General features: G+C 37.5%; 1 protein-coding gene across 3 annotated transcripts in view; it reads left to right on the plus strand.

The window, feature by feature from the left end:
* Positions 1–23,905, plus strand: part of LOC137386733 (neuronal acetylcholine receptor subunit alpha-10-like) — a 49,376-nt gene extending 25,471 nt beyond the window's left edge. For all 3 annotated transcript variants that reach the window (XM_068072855.1, XM_068072854.1, XM_068072856.1), the window contains exons 4-9: positions 15,667–15,868; positions 17,967–18,113; positions 18,903–19,008; positions 19,469–19,555; positions 22,348–22,466; positions 22,826–23,905. In XM_068072855.1, coding sequence (XP_067928956.1) covers positions 15,667–15,868; positions 17,967–18,113; positions 18,903–19,008; positions 19,469–19,555; positions 22,348–22,466; positions 22,826–23,323 — 1,159 coding nt within the window. In that variant the 3' untranslated portion in view covers positions 23,324–23,905. The remainder of the gene's footprint in view (positions 1–15,666; positions 15,869–17,966; positions 18,114–18,902; positions 19,009–19,468; positions 19,556–22,347; positions 22,467–22,825) is intronic.
* Positions 23,906–24,359: the final 454 nt, after the last annotated feature.

Genomic DNA, 24,359 nt, shown 5'->3' on the forward strand with positions numbered 1-24,359 from the left:
ATCTTCTTGCAAAGGCTTTTTTGAGAAATATGAAAGTAATCCAATATTAAACATTTCGGTGCCTTTTTGCTTGACCACAATAAAAATGAATGGGAGTGACTGTCAAAAGCTGCTAAATATTTCATTAGCGTAAAGCCCATTGGCATGAGGCCAATTGTTATATTATTCATTAGCTGTCTTTTTCATGAAAGAGAGATGTAGACAGGCGAAAAACTGGCTTGATGGCCAACCTGAAAACAATTTCATCAAAGATTTAGTTTTTGCATTACTAATGGGAGAACGAACTCGTAGCTGAGGCTTGTATTCTTTGGGGATTTGAGTCACTCACAAGTTGCCAATCACAGTTTGATATTGAAAACAAGAAAAAGCGTAGAAAGGGTTTACGCTATATAAAAGTCTTGTTAGCTTTGCTGAATAATATTTAATCTACTAAATTATGAGATATTATCCTTACAGTTAAATCTTTAAAAAAAATTGGTAAATTTTACGCCTGTCAAGTCTGCCTAAACAGTTTGTGTGTATAGTCTGTGTGAACAGTCTGTGTGAACAGTTTGTGTGAACAGTCTGTGTGAACAGTCTGTGTGAACAGTTTGTGTGAACAGTTTGTGTGAACAGTTTGTGTGAACAGTCTGTGTTAACAGTCTGTGTAAACAGTCTGTGTGTACAGTTTGTGTGAATAGTTGGTGTGAACAGTTTGTGTGAACAGTTTGTGTGAACAGTCTGTGTGAACAGTCTGTGTGAACAGTCTGTGTGAACAGTTTGTGTGAACAGTTTGTGTGAACAGTTTGTGTGAACAGTCTGTGTAAACAGTCTGTGTGAACAGTCTGTGTGAACAGTCTGTGTGAACAGTCTGTGTGAACAGTTTGTGTGAATAGCCTGTGTGAACAGTTTGTGTGAACAGTTTGTGTGAATAGCCTGTGTGAACAGTCTGTGTGAACAGTTTGTGTGTACAGTCTGTGTGAACAGTTTGTGTGAACAGTTTGTGTAAACAGTCTGTGTGTACAGTCTGTGTGAACAGTTTGTGTGAACAGTCTGTGTGAACAGTTTGTGTAAACAGTCTGTGTGAACAGTTTGTGTGAATAGCCTTTGTGAACAGTTTGTGTGAACAGTTTGTGTGAACAGTTTGTGTGAACAGTTTGTGCGAATAGTTTGTGTGAACAGTTTGTGTGAACAGTTTGTGTGAACAGTTTGTGTGAACAGTTTGTGTGAACAGTCTGTGTGAACAGTCTGTGTGAACAGTTTGTGTGAATAGCCTGTGTGAACAGTCTGTGTGAACAGTCTGTGTGAACAGTTTGTGTGAACAGTCTGTGTGAACAGTCTGTGTGAACAGTCTGTGTGAACAGTTTGTGTGAATAGCCTGTGTGAACAGTTTGTGTGAACAGTTTGTGTGAATAGCCTGTGTGAACAGTTTGTGTGAACAGTTTGTGTGAAGAGTTTGTGTGAACAGTCTGTGTGAACAGTCTGTGTGAACAGTCTGTGTGAACAGTCTGTGTGAACAGTTTGTGTGAATAGCCTGTGTGAACAGTCTGTGTGAACAGTTTGTGTGAATAGCCTGTGTGAACAGTTTGTGTGAACAGTTTGTGTGAACAGTTTGTGTGAACAGTTTGTGTGAACAGTCTGTGTGAACAGTCTGAGTGAACAGTCTGTGTGAACAGTCTGTGTGAACAGTCTGTGTGAACATCTGTGTGAACAGTCTGTGTGAACAGTCTGTGTGAACAGTTTGTGTGAATAGCCTGTGTGAACAGTCTGTGTGAACAGTTTTTGTGAACAGTTTATGTGAACAGTCTGTGTGAACAGTCTGGGTGAACAGCCTGTGTGGACAGTTTGTGTGAACAGTCTGTGTGAACAGTCTGTGTGAACCGTTTTGTGTAAACAGTCTGTGTGAACAGTTTGTGTGAACAGTTTGTGTGAACAGTCTGTGTGAACAGTCTGTGTGAACAGTTTGTGTGAATAACCTATGTGAACAGTCTGTGTGAACAGTCTGTGTGAACAGTTTGTGTGAATAGCCTATGTGAACAGTCTGTGTGAACAGTTTGTGTGAACAGTTTGTGTGAACAGTCTGTGTGAACAGTCTGTGTGAATAGTCTGTGTGAACAGTCTGTGTGAACAGTTTGTGTGAATAGCCTGTGTGAACAGTCTGTGTGAACAGTTTGTGTGAACAGTTTGTGTGAACAGTCTGTGTGAACAGTGTGTGTGAACAGTCTGTGTGAACAGTTTGTGTGAATAGCCTGTGTGAACAGTTTGTGTGAACAGTTTGTGTGAACAGTTTGTGTGAACAGTTTGTGTGAACAGTTTGTGTGAACAGTCTGTGTGAACAGTCTGTGTGAACAGTCTGTGTGAACAGCCTGTGTGAACAGTTTGTGTGAATAGCCTTTGTGAACAGTCTGTGTGAACAGTTTGTGTGAACAGTCTGTGTGAACAGTCTGTGTGAACAGTCTGTGTGAACAGTCTGTGTGAACAGTTTGTGTAAACAGTCTGTGTGAACAGTCTGTGTGAACAGTTTGTGTGAACAGTTTGTGTGAACAGTTTGTGTGAACAGTCTGTGTGAAGAGTCTGTGTGAACAGTCTGTGTGTACAGTCTGTGTGAACAGTTTGTGTGAACAGTTTGTGTGTACAGTCTGTTTGAACAGTTTGTGTGAACAGTCTGTGGGAACAGTTTGTGTGAACAGTCTGTGTGAACAGTCTGTGTGAACAGTCTGTGTGAACAGTTTGTGTGAATAGCTTGTGTGAACAGTCTGTGTGAACAGTCTGTGTGAACAGTTTGTGTGAACAGTTTGTGTGAATAATTTGTGTGAACAGTTTGTGTGAACCGTCTGTGTGAACAGTCTGTGTGAACAGTTTGTGTGAACAGTTTGTGTGAATAGCCTGTGTGAACAGTCTGTGTGAACAGTTTGTGTGAATAGCCTGTGTGAACAGTCTGTGTGAACAGTTTTTGTGAACAGTTTGTGTGAACAGTCTTTGTGAACAGTCTGTGTGAACAGTCTGTGTGAACAGTCTGTGTGAACAGTCTGTGTGAACAGTCTGTGTGAACAGTCTGTGTGAACAGTCTGTGTGAACAGTTTGTGTGAATAGCCTGTGTGAACAATCTGTGTGAACAGTCTGTGTGAACAGTTTGTGTGAATAGCCTGTGTGAACAGTTTGTGTGAACAGTTTGTGTGTACAGTCTGTTTGAACAGTTTGTGTGAACAGTCTGTGGGAACAGTTTGTGTGAACAGTCTGTGTGAACAGTTTGTGTGAATAGCCTGTGTGAACAGTCTGTGTGAACAGTTTGTGTGAATAGCCTGTGTGAACAGTCTGTGTGAACAGTTTTTGTGAACAGTTTGTGTGAACAGTCTGTGTGAACAGTCTGTGTGAACAGTCTGTGTGAACAGTCTGTGTAAACAGTTTGTGTGAATAGCCTGTGTGAACAGTCTGTGTGAACAGTTTGTGTGAATAGCCTGTGTGAACGGTCTGTGTGAACAGTTTTTGTGAACAGTTTGTGTGAACAGTCTGTGTGAACAGTTTGTGTGAACAGTCTGTGTGAACAGTCTGTGTGAACAGTCTGTGTGAACAGTCTGTGTGAACAGTCTGTGTGAACAGTCTGTGTGAACAGTCTGTGTGAACAGTCTGTGTGAACAGTCTGTGTGAACAGTCTGTGTGAACAGTCTGTGTGAACAGTCTGTGTGAACAGTCTGTGTGAACAGTCTGTGTGAACAGTTTGTGTGAACAGTGTGTGTGAACAGTCTGTGTGAACAGTTTGTGTGAATAGCCTGTGTGAACAGTTTGTGTGAACAGTTTGTGTGAACAGTTTGTGTGAACAGTTTGTGTGAACAGTTTGTGTGAACAGTCTGTGTGAACAGTCTGTGTGAACAGTCTGTGTGAACAGCCTGTGTGAACAGTTTGTGTGAATAGCCTTTGTGAACAGTCTGTGTGAACAGTTTGTGTGAACAGTCTGTGTGAACAGTCTGTGTGAACAGTCTGTGTGAACAGTCTGTGTGAACAGTTTGTGTAAACAGTCTGTGTGAACAGTCTGTGTGAACAGTTTGTGTGAACAGTTTGTGTGAACAGTTTGTGTGAACAGTTTGTGTGAACAGTCTGTGTGAACAGTCTGAGTGAACAGTCTGTGTGAACAGTCTGTGTGAACAGTCTGTGTAAACATCTGTGTGAACAGTCTGTGTGAACAGTCTGTGTGAACAGTTTGTGTGAATAACCTGTGTGAACAGTCTGTGTGAACAGTTTTTGTGAACAGTTTATGTGAACAGTCTGTGTGAACAGTCTGGGTGAACAGCCTGTGTGGACAGTTTGTGTGAACAGTCTGTGTGAACAGTCTGTGTGAACAGTTTTGTGTAAACAGTCTGTGTGAACAGTTTGTGTGAACAGTTTGTGTGAACAGTCTGTGTGAACAGTCTGTGTGAACAGTTTGTGTGAATAACCTATGTGAACAGTCTGTGTGAACAGTCTGTGTGAACAGTTTGTGTGAATAGCCTATGTGAACAGTCTGTGTGAACAGTTTGTGTGAACAGTTTGTGTGAACAGTCTGTGTGAACAGTCTGTGTGAATAGTCTGTGTGAACAGTCTGTGTGAACAGTTTGTGTGAATAGCCTGTGTGAACAGTCTGTGTGAACAGTTTGTGTGAACAGTTTGTGTGAACAGTCTGTGTGAACAGTGTGTGTGAACAGTCTGTGTGAACAGTTTGTGTGAATAGCCTGTGTGAACAGTTTGTGTGAACAGTTTGTGTGAACAGTTTGTGTGAACAGTTTGTGTGAACAGTTTGTGTGAACAGTCTGTGTGAACAGTCTGTGTGAACAGTCTGTGTGAACAGCCTGTGTGAACAGTTTGTGTGAATAGCCTTTGTGAACAGTCTGTGTGAACAGTTTGTGTGAACAGTCTGTGTGAACAGTCTGTGTGAACAGTCTGTGTGAACAGTCTGTGTGAACAGTTTGTGTAAACAGTCTGTGTGAACAGTCTGTGTGAACAGTTTGTGTGAACAGTTTGTGTGAACAGTTTGTGTGAACAGTCTGTGCGAAGAGTCTGTGTGAACAGTCTGTGTGTACAGTCTGTGTGAACAGTTTGTGTGAACAGTTTGTGTGTACAGTCTGTTTGAACAGTTTGTGTGAACAGTCTGTGGGAACAGTTTGTGTGAACAGTCTGTGTGAACAGTCTGTGTGAACAGTCTGTGTGAACAGTTTGTGTGAATAGCTTGTGTGAACAGTCTGTGTGAACAGTCTGTGTGAACAGTTTGTGTGAATAGCCTGTGTGAACAGTTTGTGTGAACAGTTTGTGTGAATAATTTGTGTGAACAGTTTGTGTGAACCGTCTGTGTGAACAGTCTGTGTGAACAGTTTGTGTGAACAGTTTGTGTGAATAGCCTGTGTGAACAGTCTGTGTGAACAGTTTGTGTGAATAGCCTGTGTGAACAGTCTGTGTGAACAGTTTTTGTGAACAGTTTGTGTGAACAGTCTTTGTGAACAGTCTGTGTGAACAGTCTGTGTGAACAGTCTGTGTGAACAGTCTGTGTGAACAGTCTGTGTGAACAGTCTGTGTGAACAGTCTGTGTGAACAGTTTGTGTGAATAGCCTGTGTGAACAATCTGTGTGAACAGTCTGTGTGAACAGTTTGTGTGAATAGCCTGTGTGAACAGTTTGTGTGAACAGTTTGTGTGTACAGTCTGTTTGAACAGTTTGTGTGAACAGTCTGTGGGAACAGTTTGTGTGAACAGTCTGTGTGAACAGTTTGTGTGAATAGCCTGTGTGAACAGTCTGTGTGAACAGTTTGTGTGAATAGCCTGTGTGAACAGTCTGTGTGAACAGTTTTTGTGAACAGTTTGTGTGAACAGTCTGTGTGAACAGTCTGTGTGAACAGTCTGTGTGAACAGTCTGTGTAAACAGTTTGTGTGAATAGCCTGTGTGAACAGTTTGTGTGAACAGTTTGTGTGAATAGCCTGTGTGAACGGTCTGTGTGAACAGTTTTTGTGAACAGTTTGTGTGAACAGTCTGTGTGAACAGTCTGTGTGAACAGTCTGTGTGAACAGTCTGTGTGAACAGTCTGTGTGAACAGTCTGTGTGAACAGTCTGTGTGAACAGTCTGTGTGAACAGTCTGTGTGAACAGTCTGTGTGAACAGTCTGTGTGAACAGTCTGTGTGAACAGTCTGTGTGAACAGTCTGTGTGAACAGTCTGTGTGAACAGTCTGTGTGAACAGTTTGTGTGAACAGTGTGTGTGAACAGTCTGTGTGAACAGTTTGTGTGAATAGCCTGTGTGAACAGTTTGTGTGAACAGTTTGTGTGAACAGTTTGTGTGAACAGTTTGTGTGAACAGTTTGTGTGAACAGTCTGTGTGAACAGTCTGTGTGAACAGTCTGTGTGAACAGCCTGTGTGAACAGTTTGTGTGAATAGCCTTTGTGAACAGTCTGTGTGAACAGTTTGTGTGAACAGTCTGTGTGAACAGTCTGTGTGAACAGTCTGTGTGAACAGTCTGTGTGAACAGTTTGTGTAAACAGTCTGTGTGAACAGTCTGTGTGAACAGTTTGTGTGAACAGTTTGTGTGAACAGTTTGTGTGAACAGTCTGTGTGAAGAGTCTGTGTGAACAGTCTGTGTGTACAGTCTGTGTGAACAGTTTGTGTGAACAGTTTGTGTGTACAGTCTGTTTGAACAGTTTGTGTGAACAGTCTGTGGGAACAGTTTGTGTGAACAGTCTGTGTGAACAGTCTGTGTGAACAGTCTGTGTGAACAGTTTGTGTGAATAGCTTGTGTGAACAGTCTGTGTGAACAGTCTGTGTGAACAGTTTGTGTGAATAGCCTGTGTGAACAGTTTGTGTGAACAGTTTGTGTGAATAATTTGTGTGAACAGTTTGTGTGAACCGTCTGTGTGAACAGTCTGTGTGAACAGTTTGTGTGAACAGTTTGTGTGAATAGCCTGTGTGAACAGTCTGTGTGAACAGTTTGTGTGAATAGCCTGTGTGAACAGTCTGTGTGAACAGTTTTTGTGAACAGTTTGTGTGAACAGTCTTTGTGAACAGTCTGTGTGAACAGTCTGTGTGAACAGTCTGTGTGAACAGTCTGTGTGAACAGTCTGTGTGAACAGTCTGTGTGAACAGTCTGTGTGAACAGTTTGTGTGAATAGCCTGTGTGAACATTCTGTGTGAACAGTCTGTGTGAACAGTTTGTGTGAATAGCCTGTGTGAACAGTTTGTGTGAACAGTTTGTGTGTACAGTCTGTTTGAACAGTTTGTGTGAACAGTCTGTGGGAACAGTTTGTGTGAACAGTCTGTGTGAACAGTTTGTGTGAATAGCCTGTGTGAACAGTCTGTGTGAACAGTTTGTGTGAATAGCCTGTGTTAACAGTCTGTGTGAACAGTTTTTGTGAACAGTTTGTGTGAACAGTCTGTGTGAACAGTCTGTGTGAACAGTCTGTGTGAACAGTCTGTGTAAACAGTTTGTGTGAATAGCCTGTGTGAACAGTCTGTGTGAACAGTTTGTGTGAATAGCCTGTGTGAACGGTCTGTGTGAACAGTTTTTGTGAACAGTTTGTGTGAACAGTCTGTGTGAACAGTCTGTGTGAACAGTCTGTGTGAACAGTCAGTGTGAACAGTCTGTGTGAACAGTCTGTGTGAACAGTCTGTGTGAACAGTCTGTGTGAACAGTCTGTGTGAACAGTCTGTGTGAACAGTCAGTGTGAACAGTCTGTGTGAACAGTCTGTGTGAACAGTCTGTGTGAACAGTCTGTGTGAACAGTCCGTGTGAACAGTTTGTGTGAATAGCCTGTGTGAACAGTCTGTGTGAACAGTTTGTGTGAATAGCCTGTGTGAACAGTCTGTGTGAACAGTTTTTGTGAACAGTTTGTGTGAACAGTCTGTGTGAACAGTCTGTGTGAACAGTCTGTGTGAACAGTCTGTGTGAACAGTCTGTGTGAACAGTCTGTGTGAACAGTCTGTGCGAACAGTCTGTGCGAACAGTCTGTGCGAACAGTCTGTGCGAACAGTCTGCGTGAACAGTTTGTGTGAACAGTTTGTGTGAACAGTCTGTGTGAACAGTCTGTGGGAACAGTTTGTGTGAACAGTCTGTGTGAACAGTCTGTGTGAACAGTCTGTGTGAACAGTTTGTGTGAATAGCCTGTGTGAACAGTCTGTGTGAACAGTCTGTGTGAACAGTTTGTGTGAATAGCCTGTGTGAACAGTTTGTGTGAACAGTTTGTGTGAATAGTTTGTGTGAACAGTTTGTGTGAACAGTCTGTGTGAACAGTTTGTGTAAACAGTCTGTGTGAACAGTTTGTGTGAACAGTTTGTGTGAACAGTTTGTGTGAACAGTCTGTGTGAACAGTCTGTGTGAACAGTTTGTGTGAACAGTCTGTGTGAACAGTCTGTGTGAACAGTCTGTGTGAACAGTTTGTGTGAATAGCCTGTGTGTACAGTCTGTGTGAACAGTTTGTGTGAACCGTCTGTGTGAACAGTCTGTGTGAACAGTTTGTGTGAACAGTCTGTGGGAACAGTTTGTGTGAACAGTCTGTGTGAACAGTCTGTGTGAACAGTCTGTGTGAACAGTTTGTGTGAATAGCCTGTGTGAACAGTCTGTGTGAACAGTCTGTGTGAACAGTTTGTGTGAATAGCCTGTGTGAACAGTTTGTGTGAACAGTTTGTGTGAATAATTTGTGTGAACAGTTTGTGTGAACTGTCTGTGTGAACAGTCTGTGTGAACAGTTTGTGTGAACAGTTTGTGTGAATAGCCTGTGTGAACAGTCTGTGTGAACAGTTTGTGTGAATAGCCTGTGTGAACAGTCTGTGTGAACAGTTTTTGTGAACAGTTTGTGTGAACAGTCTGTGTGAACAGTCTGTGTGAACAGTCTGTGCGAACAGTCTGTGCGAACAGTCTGTGCGAACAGTCTGTGCGAACAGTCTGTGCGAACAGTCTGTGCGAACAGTCTGTGCGAACAGTCTGTGCGAACAGTTTGTGTGAACAGTTTGTGTGAACAGTCTGTGTGAACAGTCTGTGGGAACAGTTTGTGTGAACAGTCTGTGTGAACAGTCTGTGTGAACAGTTTGTGTGAATAGCCTGTGTGAACAGTCTGTGTGAACAGTCTGTGTGAACAGTTTGTGTGAATAGCCTGTGTGAACAGTTTGTGTGAACAGTTTGTGTGAATAGTTTGTGTGAACAGTCTGTGTGAACAGTTTGTGTGAACAGTTTGTGTGAACAGTCTGTGTGAACAGTCTGTGTGAACAATTTGTGTGAATAGCCTGTGTGTACAGTCTGTGTGAACAGTTTGTGTGAACCGTCTGTGTGAACAGTCTGTGTGAACAGTCTGTGTGAACAGTTTGTGTGAATAGCCTGTGTGAACAGCCTGTGTGAACAGTCTGTGTGAACAGTCTGTGTGAACAGTCTGTGTGAACAGTCTGTGTGAACAGTCTGTGTGAACAGTTTGTGTGCACAGTCTGTGTGAACAGTCTGTGTGAACAGTCTGTGTGATCAGTCTGTGTAAACAGTCTGTGTGAACAGTTTGTGTGAATAGCCTGTGTGAACAGCCTGTGTGAACAGTTTGTGTGAACAGTCTGTGTGAACAGTCTGTGTGAACAGTTTGTGTGATTAGCCTGTGTGAACAGCCTGTGTGAACAGTCTGTGTGAACAGTCTGTGTGAACAGTCTGTGTGAACAGTCTGTGTGAACAGTCTGTGTGAACAGTTTGTGTGAACAGTCTGTGTGAACAGTCTGTGTGAACAGTGTGTGTGTGAATAGCCTGTGTGAACAGCCTGTGTGAACAGTCTGTGTGAACAGTCTGTGTGAACAGTCTGTGTGAACAGTCTGTGTGAACAGTCTGTGTGAACAGTTTGTGTGAACAGTTTGTGTGAACAGTCTGTGTGAACAGTCTGTGTGAACAGTTTGTGTGAACAGTCTGTGTGAACGGTTTGTGTGAATAGTCTGTGTGAACAGTTTGTGTGAACAGTTTGTGTGAACAGTCTGTGTGAACAGTCTGTGTAAACAGCCTGTGTGAACAGTCTGTGTGAACAGTCTGTGTGAACAGTCTGTGTGAACAGTTTGTGTGAATAGCCTGTGTGAACAGCCTGTGTGAACAGTCTGTGTGAACAGTCTGTGTGAACAGCCTTTGTGAACAGTCTGTGTGAACAGTCTGTGTGAACAGTCTGTGTGAACAGTTAGTGTGAATAGCCTGTGTGAACAGCCTGTGTGAACAGTCTGTGTGAACAGTCTGTGTGAACAGTCTGTGTGAACAGTTTGTGTGAACAGTCTGTGTGAACAGTCTGTGTGAACAGTTTGTGTGAACAGTCTGTGTGAACAGTTTGTGTGAATAGTCTGTGTGAACAGTTTGTGTGAACAGTTTGTGTGAACAGTCTGTGTGAACAATCTGTGTGAACAGTTTGTGTAAACAGTTTGTGTAAACAGTTTGAGCTCATGTTTTGTTATTGACGAATAATATTTACTATGGTATAGATAATGTTTGCTAGCTGATTATAACTCTTGGAATATTCTTTTCATGTTGAAAACAATGTATAAATGATCTGAACTCCTTATCAGTGAAGCGATTGTTTGATAATATCAAATATTAACTGAGAACTGCTTGATTGGTTAACTGTGTCTGGCACCACACTGTCCAGCTCAATGTAGTTGATATAAATTTTATTATTAATTTTGTATGAAACTGTAGGCAGTTTGGACTCAAATATTTACCTACCTACCTACTTGTACACAAGTCTATACTTTTACAGTATATATTACACATGTTATTATATTATACAGTTTATATTGTTACAGTCCCTTTTGTGATATATTCCACAAAGTTGTAGAGAGTAATATATGAAGTTATATCTATACAAGACACTTTGTGACATAGAGAGCATAAGTAACCCATTAAAATTAAATCAATAATAAATAGATAATAAAACACACACAAAATTTATTTTATTGACTGCTTTTAAAAAATTTATGCAGGTCAAAAGCTTTAAATATGACAAACAATCATCAATAATTTATATATACAACATGAATTGTTTGTATTTTGTTGTGCGTATGTGTATATGTCCAGTGAATCGCGATAGCTTCAAATATTTCAACTGCAACAAAACTTTTGATTATTAAAATATTGGTCTGGCATTGTTTTCTTTATTTCATTAGTTTAGTATATTGTATTACCACTTTTTGTAAGGCAAAATTTGTTTCCTTTTTAAAAATTTATTCTAGCTGCGATTGCAGGTAAGTATGTTGCAGGTGCAGGTATACAAGTGAAACCTGCAGTATGTAACATACTTAGCGTGTAACCTGCGATTGCAGGTTACACGCTAAGTATGTTCTTTTTATTATTATTTTGTTTTGCCTTTTGCTTTTGTTTGTGTTTTTTTGGAAAGTTTTTTAAAAGCCATATAATATTTTAATATTATATGGCTTTAAAAATATATAATATTATTATATAATATTATATTATATTATTTTTTTAATATTCATATATTCATAACCTGTTTTTAATGGTCAGTTTCAAATGTTTCATTTCAATTTAAACGCCTTCAATTTACTGTTCGACTTTTCTTTTGCGTTGACTATCAACTTATTTCAAGGTCAATTACTGAACTGTCAACATTCACCTCCTAACACAGGGGTGGGCAGACTTTTTCAACCCGGCGGACATCTTGACTTTTAAAATTTGACAGACAACTCAGCTTGGGTCATACACCAAGATAATCCCACAACCAAACACGAATGAAGCGATTGTTTGGGAGCTTCATGCTAAATGCATATGCGCACACAACTCCTGAAAATTATCCATCAACGGCTGTTACCAAACCCTTGTACCGAACTTCCATCCAAAAGTTTAACCATTTTTGTGTAGAGTCGTTTAAGTATAATAATGATACAAAACACATTTAATTATATTTAAATATGTTACCAAGTCTTTGAAAGGTTGACGCAATATCCTAAAACTAACCCATCTGATCGGATTATCCATAAATAGACAGATTAATTTGGCCTAAAATTGCCATAAAAACTTGACAAGCCTTTTTAATCAAAATAAAGACTGGCCAACGAAACGCCAATAAGGCCGTGCGACAGAGAGTAGAATAATTAAGTCGTGCGCATCTTACGAGAAAAACGTGCACATTTCACCAGTCTGTGGCATTGTCCAATTGCCAAACGTTTCTGTAATTAATGTAGAAGTACTGAAAAGTAGTCGTTTCTTTTTGCCGATTCTAACGGACTCTGACATTTTGGACACTTATAATGAGTACTTTGGTATTCCAACTGATGTCCAAAGCGGTGAAAGTAAAGGAAATGAAATTCTTATAAGATTATTACAATATTTAATTGTAAAAATAATTATTCGATTTTATATGATTATTATAAGATTTAGTTATAAGAATAATCATTCGAATTTACAAGATCAAAATATATAGTGACCGATGGTGTGCAATATGTTACTGTTATTATTTTTCTGAAGATTTTGTTGATGATACTGCGACTGTGCCCCATATCGCGGTACTGCCAAGCCGTTTTTAATATCTGCAAAATTAAGTAATAGGCCTACATTTTCTTATAGATATATATCTATTTTTATGACAACCAGCTAAAATCTGTTTAGATTTTTAAATTCAGCATAATATTTTAGATATAAATACAGAAATCTAGATAAATATCACAACTTCTTGATACTGGTTGCTATGACCAATGATATACAGCCCCCCCAGCCTGTGTATATTACACAGCAGCTTGCCATTTTACTTCTAATATTGCATTTCTCCTATTGCAGGGAAGAGATATAAACATATAATCTTTTCCTTTCATTATTGCTGTTTGTTGTACATAATAACACCCAGTACATTACAGCTACCATTGCAGCTACCATTGCAGTTCTCCTATTGCACTGCAGTGCCATTTGACTGCAAATATTGCATTTCTCAACCGGCAGTACTTCTTGTTTTTCCATTATCACTTTGGTCGTGGGCTGTATGACAGGGGAATTTCTATTTTGTTGTAAAATTTGTCTGGTAAAAAAGCTGTCTTTGGAAAAAGCTGGTCAACTTGCCTCAAATTTGTTGTAGAGCTCCTAAATAAATATGCACAGGAAGACTGAGAAAACTGTCTACAAGCCAGTGCTTGCAGTTAACATACAAATACTTTACAACAACATTTGTTAAAAATAGTTTTTGTTTATTTTAATAAACATTCAAATGCATTTTTGGGCTTTGTAAATATATTCAACCATGTTACATAAAAATCTATTGATCTATTGCGAGCTCAATTTAGATTACGGCTTCCTTGTTGTCAAACGGTATAAGAAAGCCTCCATAATTTACTTCAAGTGCTAGTCTGAAATAAATATGCATTACAAACAGGAAAAATTTTTTTACAAGCAGTTCACTGACAACGTGAGTTGTCAGTTATTTTTGGAAATACATGCATGTATTTTTTTATTTTACATTATAACGCATTTTTGCACTCAGAAAATATATTTAACTAAATTGTATATAAGATCATTTCAGTAATTCATATGTTTGCTACAATTTGTGGCAAAAACTAGAATTTTATAACAATATAAAACAAGTTATGAGCCTCGATCCACCGCAAGCCCATTTTAGGTAACGGCAGTTGGGTTATTTAACGATATGCCATAAATCTGCCAATTAGTAAGTTATACAATAATAATAATTAGTCATCAAATGTTACAATGATATAATCAAAAACTAGTGACGCAGACAAAAATGTTTATAAAACTTGCAAAAACAGAAATAAAAAAATTCAAATACAAATTTTTTTGTAAATAAATTTATAAAAAATTTATTTACAACTGTTAGCTTTTTGGCTCAAACTAGTAGTTGCGATCTCCTGATCTAGCTGCTGATTCCAGTTGCAGTTTAGCTGCAACTGCATTCTAGCTGCAGCTTAGCACTTCAGCTTCATTTCATTTATCAAATTCTTCAAAGTCTTCTGTCCTAAAGTACTATTTTTCACTGCTATTTAAGCCAATACCAAAAAAATCCAAAATCCAAATATCCAAAAAGGTTTTTAGGAAAGCTGGAAATTTTTTGCTCAGCTTTTATAAATACTTTCCACAAAATGGAAAAGAAACTTTATTAACCTGCAGAGTTTTTCACAAGCGTGCAAAATAATAATATAAAAAACAAAAATAATATAGTTGTACATTAGTAGTGTATGTGTCATAATTGCTAAAACCAATAGTTAGTTGCTATAACACAAATTTATATATAAACTAAACAATTTTAAGGTCTATTGACTTGTGAGTTCTGACGGGCAATTATTCACATCAAACCTGAACTCCAGTACCAATCTTTTATGAGCCGAATTAAAAAGAAGAACGAGGCTGATCTGGCCCGCGAGCTGTAGTTTGCCCACTTCTGTCCTAACACCTTGCTTTTCACATGGACAGTTATATGTACGTTGTGATATCTTGAGTAAGCAGTCAAAATGGCCTATACGTCCTCCTTCTGCTCAATTAGACAAAGAACATTGTTTACTTTCATGAGCTTCAGCGATGAATTTCATTCCAATATCTAATTTTTACGTTTCTACCAATATCACTGTGTTAAAAATTTTGATGGATAGCAACAGTAATCTTTTTTATACATAAACTTCTATGCACAAATTGTTATTATTAGTTCAGCATATTCGTGATTTTTTTTTGTTTTCTCAGTTTGTATTAATTATATCATTATAAAATTACTTCATTGTAATCATTGTTGTAGAACAGACTTTATTGCCATTATTTGCAAATTATTTTACATTTAGGTATCTTTACTGTTGTTTTATTTTGTTTTAAGTTATTTGAACTGCACAAAACACTTTTCTTAAGAAAGGAAGTTTTCAAGCATTTGTATTTTCAAATATTGAACATCGTGGGAAACAATCAAATTCTTTAGATATTACACACTGTATTACATGTCTACCTCCTACGTGTCTACCCCCTACGTGTCTACCTCCTACGTGTCTACCTCCTACGTGTCTACCTCCTACGTGTCTACCTCCTACGTGTCTACCTCCTACGTGTCTACCTCCTACGTGTCTACCTCCTACGTGTCTACCTCCTACGTGTCTACCTCCTACGTGTCTACCTCCTACGTGTCTACCTCCTACGTGTCTACCTCCTACGTGTCTACCTCCTACGTGTCTACCTCCTACGTGTCTACCTCCTACATGTAGGTGTCAGTCAGCTCCAACATGTCTACCTCCTACATGTAGGTGTCAGTCAGCTCCAACATGTCTACCTCCTACATGTAGGTGTCAGTCAGCTCCAACATGCCTACCTCCTACATGTAGGTGTCAGTCAGCTCCAACATGTCTACCTCCTACATGTAGGTGTCAGTCAGCTCCAACATGTCTACCTCCTACATGTAGGTGTCAGTCAGCTCCAACATGCCTACCTCCTACATGTAGGTGTCAGTCAGCTCCAACATGTCTACCTCCTACATGTAGGTGTCAGTCAGCTCCAACATGCTGGCCAAGTATAAAAATCAAATACATGAATGAAAAACATTAAAATTATTATATATATTTAAACTAGCTCAAGTTACTCAAGTTCATTGGGTAAAGAAACTTAAACAATAGCAACTACATTACCTGCCACTGTTTATAAGCTGTTTTAACTATGAATGAGTATGTAGCATAAGAATGTTCTGTGTCAAGTTATAGGGCATAGGAAAACAACTCTGTAAACTTAAATAATGACAAATGGTTTTAGCGCGGATGATAGACTAGACGAAAAGAGAGAGGCGATGGCTGTAATACAGAGTGATGGATACGTACTCTGGATTCCTCCAGCCATATTTAAGAGCTCTTGCTCTATTGATATTACAAACTTCCCTTTCGACTCTCAAGTCTGTAACCTCAAGTTTGGAGTCTGGACTTCAGATGGTTTTAAGATTGACTTAGCATTCTATCAGGTAAGTAGACGATGTCATATGAGAGTTAGTTTAGCAGATTGATAAAATGTAACCAGATTAGCGCAGTATTCGACAAAGTATAACACTAAAGTCAGCATTATTGGTTTGTTGTACTGCTTATTATCTAGTGTACTGATGTATTATTGGTCAGACGAAGAGGCGATACTCTTCATGCTATAAGAATTTGGGCAAAATAATTATGATAAAATTGACAGGTCATTACTTTCAATGTATTTAGGATATACAACGCTCCATGATTTTTAACTTGTATGTAAGTGGCAATATCGTATGAATAATCTAAAACATTAGCCCAGATAAATTGTATTGAGCCTTGCAAAACATAGTTTTGTATTTTTTCCGTAACTAGATTAATGCCACGACATTGCCCGAGTAATAAAAAGTCGTTGCGCAGAAAACGTATTTTTATTTAACATCTACATTTACTGTTCCAACTTTTAAACTCCATAACATGAGAAAAGTGTTTTTGTGGAGTTCAAATAAATTAAGAGAAAAAGCAAACAATGAGTACATAGAATTGTATGTATAAAATAGCTTGCTGTTGCAGCAGAAGCTTGTATTCAAAGTTTTAATGGACGATACTGGTACCTCTCGATACTGGAACATACATAAAAATGAGATATCGAACTTTCTTTGTCTGATACTTTGTCTGATTGAATGGAGAAAAGATGCAGAAGCAACTCTTACTCCAAATAATAAAACAAATAATACAATATGCATAATACATATAGAATACAATATACATAATACATATAGAATACAATATACATAATACATATAGAATACAATATACATAATACATATAGAATACAATATGCATAATACATATAAAATACAATATACATAATACATATAGAATACAATATACATAATACATATAGAATACAATATACATAATACATATAGAATACAATATACATAATACATATAGAATACAATATACATAATACATATAGAATACAATATACATAATACATACATAATACAATATACATAATACATATAGAATACAATATACATAATACATATAGAATACAATATACATAATGCATATAGAATACAATATACATAATACATATATAATACAATATACATAACACATATAGAATACAATATACATAATACATATAGAATACAATATACATAATACATATAGAATACAATATACATAATACATATAGAATACAATATACATAATACATATAGAATACAATATACATAATACATATAGAATACAATATACATAATGCATATAGAATACAATATACATAATACATATAGAATTAACAATAAAAAACATCAAACACAAAAGGTAATATGAATTAACAATAAAAAGTGCACATTTAGTGTGTGAATTTGAAAAAAGGATGTAGAGTGTATAGTAAGAGCAATAGGAATGATGAAAACAGCTTAGCCTTGTGATTAGGCGAACTTGTTAGTAAACTAGCAATTTGAATTTCGCAACTTCAGCACGAAGGTGATTTCTTGCTCCTAAACCTTTATCACTATAACTGGACAGACAAACGGCCGACAGACAGACAGAGAAACATTGAGATTTAAATATATATGGGTCAAGTATTTTTGTGGTAAGCTAACTATCATTTTGATGCAAAGTTTTGTGATAGGCAAGTTTTGTGATAGGCATGTTTGACAAGTTTCGAAACTCCAACTTGAAAGCATTTTCTTACCAGAGGAAGTAAGAGGTTAGTGAAAGGTTACTGAAGGCCCTCATTATCGACTTTGGTGCTTCAAGCGCACATTCACACGTTGCTAAGGAAGTCTAGTTGTTTACGTGCCACTTCTATCATTCTAAGACCACTGTTATAGATCTAATGCTATGCTATATTCTAAAGAAGCCATGTCTATCACTCATTATCGCAAACTTGTTTGATTATTGTAAAATAGTGCATGTGAAATTAGCTGTTGTGTTAATGCAAGTTTGTTTAGCATTATAAATGCTTCAACAACAAAGAATGTCTTGAGTTTTCTTACGCTGATATTTTCCAAGACTGCAAACACTTCTTAAAAAGGTCGGCTCTTTTATGCAATTGTTTGGTATCTCAGTTGTGTCTTTATGCAGGATCTTCCAGCTATAGATTTAACAAACTACGTGGCTAGCAATGAATGGGATGTTATTGGTCATCCGGCCAGGAAAAACATTATACGATATCCATGTTGTGCTGCTCCATATCCTGACCTCACATTTACACTGATCGTGAGACGACAGGTGACTCCTTTTAGCTTCCCCTCATTAAAACTAGGCATAAACCAAACCCTGTTATTTAAATTGGACACTAAGTAACTAGCAAGAGCAATCGTTAGCAACCATATATCAAATTTTAAAAATATAATAACACAACATTGATTATATTATAAGCGCTATTGAACTTTGAATTTGTTTTAATCTGAAGCTTTGCGGTCGGTGGAAGGCCTTAAAGATTTTTAAACAGTAACCGTTTAATTTTTAGCAGAGGGGGTAAAGAACACAAAACATTGTTAAAAAAATAGAACAAAAAGTACCAAAGTGCCAGGACTTTTACTGGGATTTTGAGGTTTGACAACTCCAAAATCTTAATTGTTCTCAAGAATTGACAACTCCCAAATTATATTTGATATGCTTGTATGCTTACCGGAAGTCTGTTGAATTATTGAGAGTCAAACTAGTGTATGAAAAGGTGTCATGATAAGGATAAGGATTTAAGCTATATTTTTCCTTGCAAGTCAGCTGATACGCACCAGAATGCAGATGCTGAAATATTTTCCTTACTGTGATCATCAATAATTTACTAGTTAATACACCTATACTCAACTCCATCATTGCACGGTTCATTGAAGCTTTAGTTGTTTGGAACAGATGTAAGGCAAAAATACTTTGGTAACTTAAAGTTCTTTAATTTGGTTTGCTAAAAGTTAATAAGACAGGATCCGATGTTTAACCTGTGTACATTGCCCGAGTTTTTATGTTCCGCAGGTGGCGTTCTTCAGGTATATTTTAATACCACTCTGTGTTCTGTAGGTGGCGTTCTACAGCTATATTTTAATACTACCCTGTGTTCTGCTGTCTCTACTTACCATGGTGCTTTTCTGGCTCCCACCAGAGTCTCCAGCAAAAATGCAGTTAGGTAGGTAGTTTTATTTCATACAGTTACCAGGTAACTGCGTGTGTCATGCTTCAACAGTTGACTGCTTCTAAGAAACTGTCATTTAAGAATGACAGTTTATGACAGGTGTAAAGGGGCTTGCACTGAGAATTAGGCAGCTGCTTTTGGGACCTTTGAGCCTATTCTCGACATTAACTATGAATCTAACTTTAGAAATAGTTTTCTAGTTATTTGTAAGTTTGTAACTACCGTATTTGTTTTATTAAATTATTCTATGAACATATATTGTACTGTGAAACAGAATAGAAAGCTTTATTCTGAAAAAAACCTCAAGCACATTTGTAGGCGTTGAGGTTAATGTCGTTGTTGACATGTGTCACATTGCAGTTGTTGTTATTTTGTAAATAAGGATGTGACCATCAGTGGAGCTAATTTAGCAAGTCCGGATATTTAAATGTTGTGTTTTTGACTTTTTTTGTAGGAATGAACATATTTGTGGCATTTTTCTTACTGCTATTACTCTTAACCGAAAACACACCGCCCGCAGCTTCTTCCATACCACTTATAGGTAACACAGGCTGTGAAAAGTACTCTGTCGCTCTTGTCTTTATGGTTTGCAGTGTGAATCCCTAGTCTTTGTTCCCGTAGTTAGCAGTGTTTCTACTACTATTATTTCTTCCTTTCTGAATTTATGCCACTAATCAAAAACCTGTTATGGTGTAAACCCAGCTAAAAGCATAGCAGTTGAAGTTGCTTTATGACAGACTTATTTATGACTGACCTATTTATGACTGACCTATTTGCTGAACTGAATTCTTCACTTAAAAGGTGATTAGTTTATTTTTGTAACTAACAGGATTAATAGGGATCACAAGAATCACAACTTCACTTTATCTCTAAACTAGCTATGCTACCCGGTGTTGCCTAAGTATTAACAATCAGCTTATAAACAATGAGAAGTAATGAGAATTATTAGCTTTTAATATAAATAACTTGCTATTAGCGTGGCACATTGCCAATGGAAAATTTTAGTAAGCTAACTAATGACAATCACTTAGCTATCACCCTGAGTGGTATGCAAAGGTATGCACACCCAACATACTGATGTGTATGTGCTCTAAAATAGCGGCATATATCAGCATGCTAACAACTGATTCTCTATGGCCTATTGGGTAGGGCATCAGGCTGGTCAATGGTAGGGTCTGAGTTCAAATCTTCTTCAGTACAGATTTTTATTCCAAGATTTTAATAGCTATAACTGGAGGGACACACATACACACATACTTTGAGAAATATATATATATACTACCTGTGCTTCCTGGCGTTGCCCGGGTATTAACAATCAACTTACAAACAATGAGAAATGATGGGAGTTGCCACCTCTTGCTATTAGCCTGGCACATCGCCAATGGAAATTGGTATTAAGAATCAACTTATAAACAATGAAAAGTAATGAAAGTTGTCTGCCATTTTCTGACAGGCAACTTTCCAGCAAGTGGCAGGCTATTGCCAAGTGGCCTGGCACATTGCCAATGGAAAATTCTACAAAGCTAGTTAATACGGTAAGCTTCTAATGCCGGTAGGCACATGACATTGCGTCAGCATTGTTGTCCAGCTATAGCTATTCTAATAATAGCTATAGCTGGACAATCAAAAGAACGAAAAAACCGACCAACTTTGAGAAATATAAGTATAGATAGAAGATAGAAGTAACAGTTTTAGGTGAATAAAAAGTTTTTCCAAATTCTAGCAGCCACTGTTTTTGCCAGCCAGTACCCAAATTTATTGTATTTGATCCATAATATGCTTGCGGGGATACGTGAGATACCACCGCTAAGCATACCATAACGCATATATAACGCTGCCATTTATTAGTCAGCATATCAATTATAGTCTGCCTATAGCTCATCGCCTATTTGCTGCCAGTATTAGCATAAGCTTACTTTGATTAAACATATTTGTTTGCTCTAAAAACATTCTTTTTTGTTTCTTTAGTTTGTGTGTAGAAGAACTTGTGCTTTGTTATCATTTCAGTGCTTGTGGATTGTCTCTCTTCCCGTTGCAGGCATTAACATATTTACAGCATACTTTATCCTTGTTCTGTGTCTTGCTGAAATTACTCCCCAAGCGGTTGGTCACCTGAATATACCACTGATAGGTATGATGTTCAAAGCTTGCAATACCTTTAATCGACTTATGAAATGCATGCTACACATGGTTTGTAAGAGTAAAAATGCAAAAACTTGAACCAGTTATCATTGAAGATAGTAACTAGCTAGCTAGTGTACATACAAAAGATAAGTTTGTGTCCACGTTACTTACTGCGATTGGTATAATTCCTTCGTGGTTTAGTTCAAATATGTTAGCTAAATCTTGTGTACAGTTATGATCAAAGAGTATCTTCTGGAAATACCTTTGGACTTGATTAAAGAATTTCTGGGGACGGTTCAAAAGTTGATGGTACATTCTTTATTGGTTTTCCTTATGTAAAAACACGGAGTAGAGATGCGGAGTGAGACACGGGGTAAAGACACGGTGTAGAGACATGGAGTGAGACAGGGGGTAGAGACACGGAGTAGAGACAGGGAGTAAAGACATGGATTGGAGACAGGGGGTAGAGACATGAGTTAGAGACACGGTGTAGAGACATGGAGTGAGACAGGGGGTAGCGACAGGGGGTAGAGACATGAAGTAGAGACACACAGTGAGACAAGGGGTAGAGACATGAAGTAGAGACAAAGGGTTAGAGACATGGAGTGAGACACGAGATGATAAATATTTAGTATGAATACAATGTATATTGTCAAGGAAGCCTGCAGGGCTTCTTTACTAACACCACATCCTAACTCTAGATAAGAACTCCAGGTCTCTGAGTGTCAGAACATATATGTGCTTAGCTTAATCTTATATTGCAGAAATCACAATAATTCATAAGCAGGTGCAAATTGGCTTTGAGCTCTTTTTCCTTAGTGTCTTACATCCTTTCTGACTCAGACATGGGGCTGGCTGGCATTCATCACAATATTTAGCACGAATACAATGTATATGTAGTATGAACATGATATATATTTAGTATAAACACTATATATATTTAGTATGAACACGATATGTATTTAGTATGAACACGATATATATTTAGTATGAACACTATATATATTCAGTATGAACACTGTATATATTTAGTAAGATCACTGTATATATTTAGTATAAACATTTTATATATTAGTAGGAGCACGATATGTATTTGAATTTTTCTAAAAATATATTTTTATATGTATGAAAACAATAAATATTTAGTATGAATACACTCTTTATTTAATACAAAATGATATTAATTGGTATGAAAATGCCATATTTCAGGTGCATATTACTGCTTGAATATGATTATGATTACGCTGTCAACCTTTCTTGCTGTTATTGTCATCCATCTTTACTTCCGTGGAGACAGAACTAACCGTGTTCCAACATGGCTGAGAAAGGTAAGCACATGCTATTCACTGTATTCATCAAACTAATGACCAATTTTGGGGGCTAAGCAATAATTTCAATTTTTGAAGTTTTACATCATTTTCATTCAGTTTGTATGCCTCCTTTATTTATTGGTTTATCCAAAGGCGGTTCCTTTAGTTAAATGCGAGGCAAAAAGTTTTACGAGATTGTCAAGACTTTTTTCCTGATCGTTCGTGAAATGACCAGAGCGCTAGTCAATGGTTACCAAACAGTTGCAGGAATTATTCAAAGATTTTTCTTTTAAAACTAGCAATGTAGAGTTTTTTCTAGACTAAAATATTAGTAGCGTTATATACAATTACAGCGTAAATCCTATTTTTATCTTCAGACCGTTTTGGTGAGTCTGGCAAGACTCCTATGCATGTCAAACTACGTACCAAAGGAAAAATCGTGTGTCTACGAAGGGCTAAAGTCAGAAGACCCAAGGCTGAAAAAGGAGTTCAAGCGAATGAGAATCAAAGAGCTAAAATACAACAAATATCAGATAAAGGAAGTGAACAGTGCAAATATCAACGCTTGTAGTTGTAATTCTAATGGCAACGTTCCCGTGAAAGGTGCCTATAGTAAGAATAACATTGGATCCGCACCCAATGATCTCTCGCCGGATATGTCACCACTGCATTTACACCAGTCTTTAGAGGGTGATGTGAGGGAGATAAAGAGGTATATCAAAACAATTATCTATAGACAAAAACAGAAGGAAACATCAGATAAGATACGAGCTGAGTGGCGTGCTGTTGCACTTGTACTTGACAGAATGTTTTTCTTTTTGTATGTTTTATCTATAATTGTTTCTCTTGCTACCATGTTTCCACGTGCAGCGTAACCACTACCACTCCATACCGACAGTGTATACAGACAGCGCATACAGACACTGGTGAACAAGAACTTAGTAGCATCAGATAATGCTATATCTATGACATAATGGAAATAGCTTTCCCTATCACTTTTGTACATAGCTCAGCGCTAATTTTATTTTTGGCTGGCACAAGTCAAGTCACATAATGCTCCAAAATATTTAATGGTTCTAAAAATATATAAAGCTAATGTTGCTACCTCAAAGAAATCCTTGAACAGCAAAAAACTTTCCAAACCTATAATGAGAGTAGATGTGCAAGTTACGCCCAAGAAAAGGTAGACTTATTTATGCATTGAATTTATGGCTTCATCTGAAACCTCATTTGAAGCGTTCTACTTACAGTAGATGAATGATATTTGCTTTTGTAAATCAAGTTTATTGTGAGTGAAATAATGTACGAATTCAGAATATTTAATTGTCCCTTCCGCTTCCACAATGCTCTAAATTCAATTTATATCCTACCTTATTATATTTGTTTTGTGCTGTCTTTATAGTTTTTGTGCCATCTTATTTACTACAAATGGCAGTTTTTCAAAGACATCACTGATATTTTTAACATAGCTTTCCTTTTACTGAAACATGAAATTTATTTCGAAACATTGGAAGACTATGGCAGTCATATTATTTCTGTAGTGTATTAAGAGTTGTCCTTTTTTATAATTACAAGTTGCGACAATCTCAAAAAGCACGTATGAACTGTTACAACAGTTCATAGTGTTCATTGGACTTCAACAAGTTTCTATAATTTATAATGCAAAGTTAAATACTTTTTGCTCTAAGTATTAGGAAAGTATTGCTTTGCGATTTTGCACTTTGTACAAAGTATCACTTGTGCCATGTGTAAATACTTTCTTCTTAGAGTACATACAAGGGTACACAGGTTTTAAACAGTCTTATATCACATTTCCAAGTGAGATATCATAAGTGTTCCAAATTGGTAGAAATTTATCTAAAATTTAAAAAGTACTTTAAAGGAAGTCAAGCTAGATTAAAATCAAACATT

The sequence above is a fragment of the Watersipora subatra genome, chromosome 2 (assembly GCF_963576615.1).
Source record: "Watersipora subatra chromosome 2, tzWatSuba1.1, whole genome shotgun sequence".
Taxonomy (NCBI): domain Eukaryota; kingdom Metazoa; phylum Bryozoa; class Gymnolaemata; order Cheilostomatida; family Watersiporidae; genus Watersipora; species Watersipora subatra.